The following is a 12,761-nucleotide window of genomic DNA, read 5'->3' on the forward strand; positions in this document are numbered from 1 at the left end:
ATATATATATATATATATATCGCATTTTTATGCGCGTGACTTACGTGGGCCGCATTGTTTACAGTTGACACAACGTGAAACGGTGAGAGGAAGAAAAGATCACGCTGTACGTTGCCGCTTTCGAGAAATCTGGACTCCGAGCGGAACTCGAGAAGAATCCCGAAGCATAGTAAATACAGAATCGCGCGCCAACATAATAAGTTCCGGTAAAAAAAAAAAAAGTGGATCAAGAAGTGCACGATACATAGCTGACACAATTTGAAACGAGTATATGTGCTGATTATTCGTTGCAGATTCTGCAGTTTATTACCGAATCGGAGAAAAGAAATCCCTGTCGAGTGATGTTCAAGTTTCTATTCTTTTTTTTTCTCTAATTTCGAAATTAACCAGTTTAACACTAAATTCATACTTATTGCCACTTGCGGCATCTCTTTGATGCAAGAAAAGTATAGGATTAACCTAGAGGGAGGCGTTCGTTAAGCTTTTTACGATTTCACCGGAACGAACGTGGCCAATTAATGCGATTACTATGCGCGGGAAGCTTCACGTTGTCGTAACAGGGACGTTCAAATTTTAATTCGGAAAGGGAGTCTTAAGAGCCCTTTGGGATTTTAACCTCGCTTAGAACTAAAGAACGATACTTCAGCGGTTGTTAAGAAATACAAAAAAAGGAAAAGGAGCAAGAGGGAAAAAAAGAAGAAAGAGAATGAAAATCGAGGATAAGGGTACACACTCAGCATGACATGAAAAAGAGCGCGCGAATATTCATGAAAAACCACTAAGGGAACCCTAACTTCAGAAGGTTCGTCCTTTATTATTGAAAATAGCTAGAAGGAAACACGCGCATACATAACGTCACAGCACTTCACTCTTACATGCAAATTACAACGTTTTGAGTTAACTCGAGGCTGCGATGGTCAGGGGCTGAAAACTTTCAAACACGTATATGTGCGCACACTTAATTGACAATTAAGCGGGAAAAGAGCGAAGAGGGGACGATTTTCTCATTTAAAATACCCACAGCAGCAGGGGCTTACGGGAAAACAATCTCTCCTGCACGTGGAACGGACGCTCCCGGTGAAAAATTCAATTGCCGGCTTGAATCACGTCCCTTGATAAAGAATCGCCGGAAAGGAATTTCTGTTCGGACGCCAGAAGGGTTTCTCTATACCTCTCTCTCTTTCTGTCTTCTCCTTGAACTTCTGAAAGAATAATCAGTCCCAGTTCCCAGTCGACGAGCGAATCCACGTGAAATTTATAATTAATAGGCTATCGGATCCTTCTTTACTCAAGAGAAAAGCAATCCAGATCTTGAGAGACATTCGAAGAGACTAAGAAAGCGATCAATCATTCAGACACTTGTTACACGCTTCGTCAAAAGGAAAAAGCTTCATAACGGTGAAAGGATAATCACGAAAAACCGACTGGATTCGACTTCGGTTTTACAAGTAATCGGAGAAAAACCAGTTACCGTAACATAGCTCACGTAACTCTAGCAAAGAAGAGACTTCCTCTAACAACAGAAGCAGTAGTAGACAAATAGCAAACGAACTGACAGAGTGTCGCATTCATTCTCTATCTGCACTGTACTCGACTGAAGTTCAATCGAGCATCGGGTCAAGTGACACTCACCAACCAGTCCTAATAAAGTTGCGACCCTGTCTAACGAAAGGGATTCTCTTTTTTTCAAAACGGTGAAAAGGAAGTCACGAAACACGGCGAACCACTACGGCATCCATTACACGGGCTCGTACGCGTACAGCAACGGCGCACCGAGCGTGTACAGTAGCTATCCTGCGAACGGTGGCTTCGTACAGCCCCATCTCCATGAAGACTACCGGCCGATTTACTTTTACGTAGCGCAACCCTATACTATCCCGTATACGTTTGCGAAGAGGCCGAGGCCGTCGTCACTGCTGAAGCCAGGAAAACCTCGGAGCAACTGTCGCGTCAAGTTCTCTAAGAGGCTCGGCAACGGCGACTTCTCACAGAAGGTCAAGCAGGGAGAGTTCTCGAGAAGCCTCAGCCAGGTGCACTTTGTCGAGAGCCAGGGACAAGGTATTTATACCAATTGTCTTCTTACCCTACAGCCGAAAAGATAGAAGTTAAGAGATAAGTCGGATCATTGTAATTGTGATGGAAAGTTGGTAACGGTTGGTTTGGATTTTAATGCTTGAAATAATTGGAGGATTAAACTAATTGCTATGTTGTCGTCGTCGTTTAATGCGCTGTCCGATACGCTGGGTGGATTTGATGTTTGATAGGACTCTTGTCATTCGCTAGTCTCGCTTCTCATAGTCTTGTTTAGGATAGCGGAGAGATCTCAGCTGAACTATGTAGTTCATTATTAATTATTGTTAAAACGATCCTTTTTATTCTAATTAAATACATAACAATCTATTCTCACAGAGAGTTAAGCAAGTTAAGCTAATGTATTAGAGTGGCGTGGGGAATAACTTCAGTTACCTACAGTTGGTTTAATATGAGAAAGTTGAATGAACCATGCATATTGTGAATTTATTGTATAATTCCGAGGGGCAGCATCTCTGGATGAACCTTCTTAAATCAGAATATTACGTTAAAATAGCGTTATATTATAGATTGCAAAGCACAAGATCAAAGGGATGAAAAAGTTATTGACATCCTATTGTGGTCTATGATCAAGGCGCTTTCACGCCAGCAGATTTTTCTAGCAAGCCGGATAATTGTTGCGAAAGCGGCATAGTTTCTGTGGCATAATTTAAATAGTTGTTGTCGTCAAGTAGACTACTGATGCCCACGCGGAGAGCGTCTTGCTCTCGTCTATACATACAGCGCGCGTGCTAAAGCGTCCAGGCTGCTTTGCTGAAAAGAGAAACTGCTGGAGAGAAAGGAACATTCTCCAAATATAAGGCGCCATTCCAATGAGCCGACGAAGACAGACGGACATCGTATTTGGATGAGAGATATTCGCTGTCCCCGAATGGTTTTCGCATTTACACGTAAAAGGAAACAAGTTGTACCACGCACTAACAAGTACCGAGTTACGAAATGGAGATAAAACGACATTTTGCTATGCCACAAAGTAGCATGTTGTTTATCCATCAAATACAGTTTCTCGAGAAAAAGTAGAGATTTTAAGCATTTATCGTTCCAGATGATTCTAATGGTTTAGAGTATGTTAAGGGTATCGAACGATTTAATGGAATTTCAAAATATTGTAAGGATTCTAGTAGCATAGGGAGGGGGGATTCAGAACAGACAATGATTTCAAATGGTTTCAAAAGTTCTGACAATATCAAGCATTCTAGAACGTTCTGAAGATTCCAATAGGTTCCGGAAATTTTAACAGTTTGGAGGTTCCAGAAGGTTTCAGAGGTCTAGAAAAAAGTAAGAAGATTTTAGGGGTGTAGAAAGTTTCAATACGATTGAAAGGTTTAAGGATTATCTATGGTTCAGGAGGTAGCAGTTAAATCTCGAGGTTCAGAGTAACATGATTGTTGACTCTCGACTCTTACTTACGATAGTGTTCGAAGTCTGCATCCTTATGTTCTTCGGACCTACCAATTCTCTCTTGCACCTTCTAGGACCAGCCGATAGATACATAGTCTATCTCTTGGGATCCTTCTCTTTGATGAACCTCTTATCATACAACTGGAACCTTTATGATTTCATGAGAACCACGTACCTTGATGTATTTGGTATCCCTGAAATTTGTGCAAGTTATTCGAATAATTTTGATATTTTTATTCAATATTTTAACATCCCAAATTACCTCTAACCTTATGGAAAAAATAGGACCGAAACTTAATGAAGCTTTAGGATCTATTCAGAATTGTTTTGATGTACCTTTCTTACCACACTTGTTCAACTATAATCATTTTATCGTTAATGCAACACATACTTATCATATACCAAGCTTCATGTACCGGAGTTTAATTACACGGAGGAATGCACCGTACACAAACTTGTTTCCTGTCACAGTATATAAACTTCATTGAAGTTTCATGGGTTGGTCGCTCTCAGAATGAAAGGAATGCGAGCCGTGCATCCGGTATGACTTGCCACTTCTTTCATTCCTCCTCTGTCCAGTGATCTCAAACTATCCGAGGACTGGCTTGCCCCGTGATCCAAGGATGACGTCGATGTTCCGAAGGGGCACGATCTTTGCCACGTTCTTCCTATCGTTGTTGGGCGGTGGACTTGTCTGTGCTGCCCTGGTGACGCAACACTGGGTGGAGGCGCGACCCTTGAGAACTCCCAACCCTCAAGAAAGTGCGGGTAGAGTTCACTTTGGGCTTCTTCAAGGGAAGAAGGAACTTAACGTCGCTTATGGCTGGAGAACCTATCACATCTCTGGTAAGTTCATTCATGATATTGAAATAAATTTAATATAAATGTTCTACAGTATTTGATTCTACTCAAAACTTACCAAATACGTTTCTAACCACTGAACAATTACACTGTTAGATAAAACATTACAGCTAATGGGCTCGATTAACTGCGTCCCTGATCTGCAAACATCCTCTATCCCAGGATACCATGGTTTCTCTCTCCTTCTATTTTTTTTTTACTATTTCACCACCAGGTATAGTTGTTATGCTGTGTATCCAATAGTAAATGCATTACCAAGCGCTAATTGAACACTTGGACTTCTTTCCATGCTTTCAAAAGCTTTCTGCAGTCTTTTATAGGTTGTGCTTTGAACCGGAGCTTCAAGACATAGAAGCTGTTATCAACTCTACGGTTTTCTAAAATTAAAATTCATTAAATTATTTGCAATTACGTCTCACTAATTAATAAGTATTTAAATAGTTTTAATGTTACGACGACGAAAAATGTTTCATTCTCGTCTTTCGGCCAATATCCAGATTCGAGGGTTTTCAAACATCCAGAATGTGGATTGGCATCCGATGCACGTGATTGCTGGCTGCGAAGCTCACCAGGAAGCATCAGTGCTATTTGCTCAATTCAATTTACGATAAAGTTTATGAGTTAAAACACTGACCACGTAGTTTTTCGCCACGATCGTGTACTGGACATGGATACTGATCTGTTAAATTATTCAATCTGTTCACCGCTGACTAATCTGAGTTTCTGACGAGTTTCTCACCAACAACGCGTTTTACATAACTTTCCTTCGACGTGGAGGCGATCTTATCTTCAGGGGAACAACCATGCACGACAGCCTAGTTCTATCCGTGTGCAACCTGCAATGACACTAATCGATAATGTCCCGTAATTATTTACGGGAAAAGTCTTTATTTATTTATCTTACCAAATTTATCCAAGTGCGTTACTCAACGTCTTCTCTGAAACGTTTCAGGCCATTGTCCTAAAAGAAAAAAAAGAATCCTGTCCACGACTCGTGTCCAGAAGTTATCATCCTTGTTTCCTAATCACCACACAACATTTTGGAGTATACTTCGTTCCAAAGTCGAACCACGGATTGAATCTAAAATGAAATTAGCATTAAATTAGGTAACAAAGGTAATGAATTATTATTATGTAAACCTTAGTATTGTCTTATACGGTCTGTCCAGTTTCCATGATGTACACGAAACTTTGATTTTGCCAGCTCGAGCAGTGTGTATAACCTGGAATAATATCAGCCGACGAGTTATCGTCGTGGAGAACCGCACGTGGAAGATTCTCCGGTACTTCAGGTACTCAATGCGATACTGGGGCCATAAATTCTGCCGGATAGTTGGCCAGACCGGAGAATCTCATTCGGCATAACTGTATCTGCACGCGATTTCTGTAGATGTTCAACAGCAGAGTCGCGCGTGTATCTGCCATAAATCTAACATTTGATAATCGCTGTGCTTCCATCATTTTCCTTCGACTATGTTGCTCGATTGGCGGGACCCAATTTGTTAATGCTCGCGAAATTCTGCTAATCGAGTTCTTCGTCAAGAAATACTGCCTGTGTTCAACACGTGCCTCGTTTGTGTACATTTTGATCATTTCTGACCTGAATTAGGGTGAAAGTTGTACTGCGGTGATTGATGGTGAGAATATGGATGAACACGTAGTTTTAAAATTTTTCTTTTGTTATGTCAGCTTTTAAGGAAACTTCTGGATAGAATTTCTCTTTTTTTCATGTAATCACATAGATTTCTAAGAATTTTTCTTCCTATTTTTCGTTATTTGCATTGGTATCTTTTTTTTTAGCATTATTATAGTTCATCTTGAGAGTTAACAAACGAGAAGATCAAAAGAGTAAACTTACAATAGATCCACACGAGAGGAGCGCTGATGATGTCAAGACGATGATTCTTTCCCAGCTTCTCAGTCGAACCCAAGTAACAAGAATGTTTATAATGTTCGCGTGTCCTGTCATCCTAATATAGAAATTGTTATTACCAGAGGAAACTGTTATCGTGCCATAAGCGGCAGTACAATGCCGGTTGGGCACTCGAGCGAAAACATCCGTTCCCCTCTAGCATCTTACCCCAAAGGTGGACTCAGCCGGTACACGTAATCCACGGGGTACGCTGCCCAGCAGCTGAAACATTTGAATAACAATTTTACGGGCTTACCCTGCATAACGGTTCGTCTCACGCACTTCGGTCGCGGCATAATTTTCGCGCGAGACGAGACGCAAAAGGTTGCCCCATAGGAGTGAAATCGCTGTGTAGAATATGCTCGTTAGCGTGTCTTTTTGTGCTTCAAATAGTGTTGGGTAGTTTACATTGGATAGTGTACACTCGCATAATTAGAACGACCTATATCATTTAATTGTTGTCTAGGATTCATCTATATTTTAGTATCATGATATATAGCTACATACTTGCATCGTGCAATATTTGGGTTGTGATCTGTTAAAACGTAACGAGTATTTACTTAGTATTATTCTTGTTGCTAGTGTGATGTATCCTAAAAATTTAAGAAACATGGGTAACAGAAAAAGTTTAACAAGATAAAAGAATGAGAATTAATGGATAAAGAATAATAGTAAAGATGTGTATTTTTAAACTTACCTCGCTTTATATGGTGTATTAAAGAATATTTTTGCATCTAGCGGCCATTCCGATTTATCGTGAAGATAAAAATATTTTTATTGCGACGTTATTTCTGTAACATCAGATTATTGTAAACTATTTGCCAAGATCTCAGGCTTCGTTTTATTACATTCGTGCTAAAAATTTTCATTATTTCTTTTTTTTGGGGGGAAAGTTTTGTATTGGACGCTTGATCTACAAAGCCAATTTCCCCGTTGCATTTCCTGCGGCATTTTAAGATATTCATTTCCCTCAGCAATCGTTTTATACCGTATTCTCGATCTAGGAATACAGTATCTTCTTCTGTTCAGCTTTTGTTCGTTCCTAAAATTTTGACCATGCAACAGAAACTCCATGTTCAAGGTCTTGATTCTCAAACGATCTATACAGGACTAGTACAAACTAAAAAGTATCATAATTCCTTTTATAATTGTCAGTTATTCTAGCGTTTTTAAATTCATGGAATTAAACATTTTAAAGAATTCTCCGTACGGTCTTTAATAACTCTGAAGTTCAATGTACAGATCAGGACCTATGGAAATTGGAGAATGTAGCAGGACGGTAATTGGACCCTCGTGGCCAAGCAGTTTGACCCAGTGGCAACTAAGTGTAAAATATCAACCACATTGCAATTCTTATTACAGATGAATCTCACTCTAATGCGACAATATTTTTGTTATTACCTTCTCGTATTTTAATCCAGTAATAAGTATCTAATAGCAATCGCATTAAAACTTCATTATGAACAATTTCTAATTTAAGGTGGGATTTCCTTTTCGGATGACGTTTGTTCAGCAAAATCTGTGACATGTTAGTTTCCATCCTTCTAGAGCTTTATGAGACACGTGATCATTCCTGACAAACATTTTATTTTACCGGCTAATTATCATTTTCATTCTCAGGGATTGTATTCATTCGCACATTTCTTTCGAAATAGGACATGTGTATAAATCACATAATTGATAGCATTTACCAGACCTATGGAAACGATGATTAATTAGTCATACAAATCTCTAATCTTTTTAACCTTTTATTATTTCTTATTATTTCAATTTCTAACCTGTACGATTCGATTCAGTTCATAAATAGCAGATTATTGATATCTAAAGCTTGATTAATTTTGAAACAATTATCTGCCGCATTTTTCTTCTTAATTCTTTCTCGGATTCAGGTCATGTATTTTATAACCACCATAATCCCCTAGCCTACATAATGTAATTCGACCCGTAAATAATGCGTCGAATATGAAGCTCATTGAAAATTCTCGCTGCAGCCAATTTGCATCGAAGCATAAAGAATATCCGTTAACTTTACCAGTGGATTCCGTGTATACATATCTCTATAAAAGCAGCTAGATCGAGCCACCGTCGAATCGAATTCCGCTGTCCCTGCCGATAAGGACAATGAAATTGTTGGCATGCGTCATGAGAAACGTTTCTCTTTCATCGAGCCACGGAATGGTCCTAAAGGGACACGCGAGGTACACGTAGCGGTTCGATCATGTATGTAGCGATAGTTGCGTTGCGTGCACGATCAGGCCACCATATAGTTACTAACCTCAAACATGAGGTCAATAACAGCTTCTTTGTTTTATTGTACCTGCAACGCGGTTATTGGTATACATGTCGCAATAGAATTGGTGTAATCGTTTATTAATTCGCTCTGTCTTCGTTCCTCTTACCTGGCATAGTTCATTGATAATCAAGAAAAGAATTAATCGCGACTATGCACGCGACTAACATATTCGCTTTGATTATTCGTTGAACGTGCCGTGTACTAATGACAAGAGTGAATGGAACGTATTACTTTTCGAATACCATTAATATTAATCTGCTTTCTTTTGCAGGTTATAATGAACTGAAAAATTGTTTTATTTTCGTTCTAGAAGTTTTCGTAAAAAGGTACATGAAACTTATAATTATTAAATAATTAAAAAATTATACAATTATGCAATTGTAATGATTAAAATTTTATTATTATTTTTTAAAGGTGAAAATATCCGTATGATAGAAAAAATCAAGTTAATCAGAAGTTATCGAATAGCAACGGTGGCTATAAAAGATACTATGGTTTATTATAGTAGCCATTCACAAGTAAGCGTTTCGACAGTCTTAAGATTTTCCATTTAACTCACTAGCGCCGTCACGGCTCATATCTATCATAAATGTTTATCGTAAATATATATATCATTTAATTATTTTTTAATTTTACTGATATAATCGTGGAATTTTCTTCTTACCACATGTGTTATATTGTTTTCACAAATTTTCCCGTCGTTCATGTACGACCGTACTCGTGAAAGGATTAATGGTAGAGCAATACATAACAATGGGAGATAGGGAATCTATTTATTCATTCAACTAAAATTCAAATGTCCTTAAAGAGTGTAAATTTTCTTTTATATATGAATATGATTAATGTCCTGAGTTATCTGATGTTTAAGATAATTTGGCAGCAGAACAGACAATCGAGAGTTTGGAATTGTCATGTTCGCTCCTAATTCCTCCCCGTTGGAGATTTCATCAGTGGTAAAAACTTTTGCGACACCCACGCGTATAAGCAGAAGGCAAGGAGAAGAAGCGGTTGAATAAAGAAAAGCGGCCCCAGGGAAAGATTCCGTGCGTGAGAGCAGCCGCGACTGTTATAACAATAGGAGCAGAAACTGGTTTCTCAGTGTGCAAAAATCCACGACCATGCCTCGTGGTCGACTTTCACGTGCTCGGCTACTTCGTATCATCGACTGCTCTGCCGATGTTGACCACGGAGAATATTAAAATCCCTTTTCCAGAAAAACTTTCACGACCAATGAAAGTCCTAGATCGCATTTCCCTATATTGATTTAGTTACAATTGTTTTCTTTGATTATTTTCATCTGGTGTCACGCATTTGATACATTAATTGATATCTTAATGGTATAGTCAAGGTATATGCTGTTTTGAATTCTTTTCTTCATGTTGGTATAATGGCATAAATAATACTCAAGCCTCTGGATACATGGAAATTTTTATAAATTGTTAGTTTAAAATTTTTTATGATTTTATGTTCAGAAACATACTTTCAGTTTTGCAGAAGAGCCTATGATACCATTTTAATAAAATTGGTGTAACAATATTTTTTTCTTACATATTTTTATATTGATCTTCATAGTCTCTGAAATATTTCATATTGGATACTTATAGATGCAATTGTTTCAGGTCAGAATAAAAGCAAACTTGTATGCTGTTAGCAACTTTGTTTAAACATTTCACTCAACAACACTTTGAGTGCCTTCAAGTAGATAAGGTTATCAAACTTTGATTTATCAAAAAACGTTTAGACAAGCAACATTCGACGTTTTGTTCCCATTTATATCCTGATTGTGATTGAAAACAATTTTTAAGATGAACTGGAAACATTCAGAAGTTCATACATTCTTTATTAATGTGAAATACGGGCATTTCGCTGAAAATGAATACTTTGAGTTGACATCGAACACAAGGAAAGGGCAGCTCTTGAGAAATTCCTCGGATGTCCTTTCGTGGACACAAGTTGTTAACTTGGCGATTCACTAAGAACCCTGCTCGAAGCTAATTAAATAGTCCGTTATTTGCGATGCAATATAACTTGAACTAGCCAAAGCAAGAGTATTTACTGCACGCTTAATTATTCATTACGTGCTACGATAACTTCAGTTTGCACGCCAATCTAGAGTGCGATTCGGTTTACTTAGAAGAAGCGAAGAAGTAAATGAAACTTTGTTACGTATAATAATAATCTGTTTAAATTAATAATGTGCTAATGAAATTTTGCTCGATTAATATTATAGTATAATAATAATACTAACAATCCTTCATCTCGAATTATATTTTTAAATTGGCATACTTTCTAAAAACTTATTTTTTTCTTCAATTCAATTAATTTTGTTTTTATTAACTGTTTTCACTTAATTCTTTTTAGAGAATGAAGAAAATAATTGAATTTTTTTATTATAAAGCATATAAATTTTGTTTTCCTTTAATTATGATTTTTAATAACGTAGAAAGTATCCCAATATTTGAATGCAAACGACTGAAGTATAAATGTGAGATAACGAGGTTTGGGTCACTGATTTTTACTGCTGACACTAAGAAATCTAAAAGACTATTATTAAAGTTATCCTATAAAAGTGGTCCTTTGTTTCGTTCCAGTGCCTCAGATGATCAAACAAGACCCTACAGTGATGTCCTGGGGTCTTTGGATCAGTACTCTAACTACGACTTCCGCTGCACTTGTCACCGCTGGTCTGGCTGCTCTTCTTGCCGTTTTGAACACAGCCACTTCACCTAGATCCAAGATCCTTTCAGATCCTGGAGTATATTTCATAAATATTGTAACGTGTACGTTGAAAACAAATTTTAATTTGTTTTACTTTCTTTCTTCAAGATAAAAAAAATAAGAAATGAGATATATTAGATCAGTATTATAGGATTATAAGAAACACGAATTTGTAACGTTGACCTAATTGGTGATTTTAATTCAGTGTTAATGTGCATGGCGAGCACGAGCACTTGGCTGGTGCAATATTATACGAAGTTATTCTTTAACGTGCTTCCAAAGGAGGACATCGACAATATGTGGACCAGTGAAGGTTCTGCTGAACTTGGTTATTCATTTTGGTAAGAATATTTCTCAATTTCGGTAAAACGATTTTTCAAATCGTGAACATTGAGTGCTAATATGTCGTAGAACTTGTTTCGTTGGCATATTATTTGATTTGAATTAACATAAAGCTTGTAGTGTAAATATTTTATTATTTAAACAGTGAGATTATGTTTACTATATTATTCTTAAGTATTCATTTACTTTATTTATCTTAGATATATATGTCAAAATGTAAGATGAAATGACAAAGAGTATATGAGTTATCCTTAATCTCACTTGCATTAATATGGTAAGGAAAAAGATTGAGAATTTAGTTTTGAAAAGGTTATGAGTTTTCTTTCGTAATCGACAATAATTTTTAAGTATAGAAAAGACAAAATCCTCTAATATTTATTCTGTTGACACTATTTCAGGCTCGTTGTGTGTGCCGGTGTGGTGCATTTAATCAGCATAGCATTGGTTGGTTGGGGCTCAGGACGAGACAAGATCGAACGACTGGAAGCAATTCCGGCACTAGAGGAAAAGACCGCCGCGGCGATAATGCTGTATTGAATTCAAGGCTCTTGAAACGTGGACTCAAATAGAAGAAAGATCTATTACAAAAATTACACAAGAGTGCTACTCGCATTTATTAGCGTGCGTCGAAGCAATAGGAGTCGATTAAGCAGGAAACAGGTTGCGATATTTCTGCTATTCGAGAAACGACAAGTTCCTAGATGTTTGTTAGTATCGTTTCTTAGCATCGTAGATAAAAGAAATGGCAAGAATGAGCACGTTAATAGGATCCATCCAATATTGTTAAAATTGCAAAGTAAAACATGAAATATTTTCGTAAAAATATTTAATTTCTACAATTCAATTATATTCGGTATTTAACACAAATTATTGAAACGTATAAAAAAAATAAACTGTAAATTAGACTGTATAAAATCCAGATCAAAATTTCACTAACTCGAGTGCGAGAAGATCTAATTTTTGTAACGTTCTGATCAAAATATAGTCTCCGGTTGAATGTTTTATTTGAATAATATGATCGCAAGGCTTTTCAGACCGCTGAAATTATTGAGAGTGGAAACCAGGCCGTGTAATTGATTATTTCTACATGGTGTTATAGACTTACACCGTAATTATTGCGTGATCCGAAATATTTTGAACAAT

The 12,761-nt window shown here is 37.3% G+C and overlaps 1 protein-coding gene across 2 annotated transcripts; it reads left to right on the top strand.

Moving 5' to 3' along the window:
- The first annotated feature begins 79 nt into the window (after positions 1–79).
- Positions 80–12,387, top strand: LOC108554234 (uncharacterized). Of its 2 annotated transcripts, XM_017909438.1 has the most exons (6): positions 80–206; positions 294–2,058; positions 4,072–4,338; positions 11,150–11,338; positions 11,482–11,617; positions 12,017–12,387. In XM_017909438.1, exons 3-6 carry the CDS (start codon positions 4,116–4,118, stop codon positions 12,153–12,155), a joined length of 687 nt encoding a protein of 228 aa, XP_017764927.1. In that variant the 5' UTR covers positions 80–206; positions 294–2,058; positions 4,072–4,115; the 3' UTR covers positions 12,156–12,387. The 2 variants fall into 2 exon arrangements, with proteins under 2 accessions (XP_017764927.1, XP_017764926.1); XM_017909437.1 differs by having other exon boundaries at positions 80–2,058.
- The last annotated feature ends 374 nt before the right edge of the window (positions 12,388–12,761 follow it).

Source organism: Eufriesea mexicana, unplaced genomic scaffold (genome assembly GCF_001483705.2).
Source record: "Eufriesea mexicana isolate 0111107269 unplaced genomic scaffold, ASM148370v2 scaffold18034, whole genome shotgun sequence".
Lineage (NCBI taxonomy): Eukaryota > Metazoa > Arthropoda > Insecta > Hymenoptera > Apidae > Eufriesea > Eufriesea mexicana.

What these genes read in the sequence shown, in the direction of transcription:
- LOC108554234 (XM_017909437.1), top strand. Translation starts at nt 4,116, where the DNA reads ATGACGTCGATGTTCCGAAGGGGCACGATCTTTGCCACGTTCTTCCTA. An exon ending in GAGAACCTATCACATCTCTG is followed by an intron (nt 4,339 to 11,149) that starts GTAAGTTCATTC and finishes GTTTCGTTCCAG; the next exon opens with TGCCTCAGATGATCAAACAA. An exon ending in GAACTTGGTTATTCATTTTG is followed by an intron (nt 11,618 to 12,016) that starts GTAAGAATATTT and finishes ACACTATTTCAG; the next exon opens with GCTCGTTGTGTGTGCCGGTG.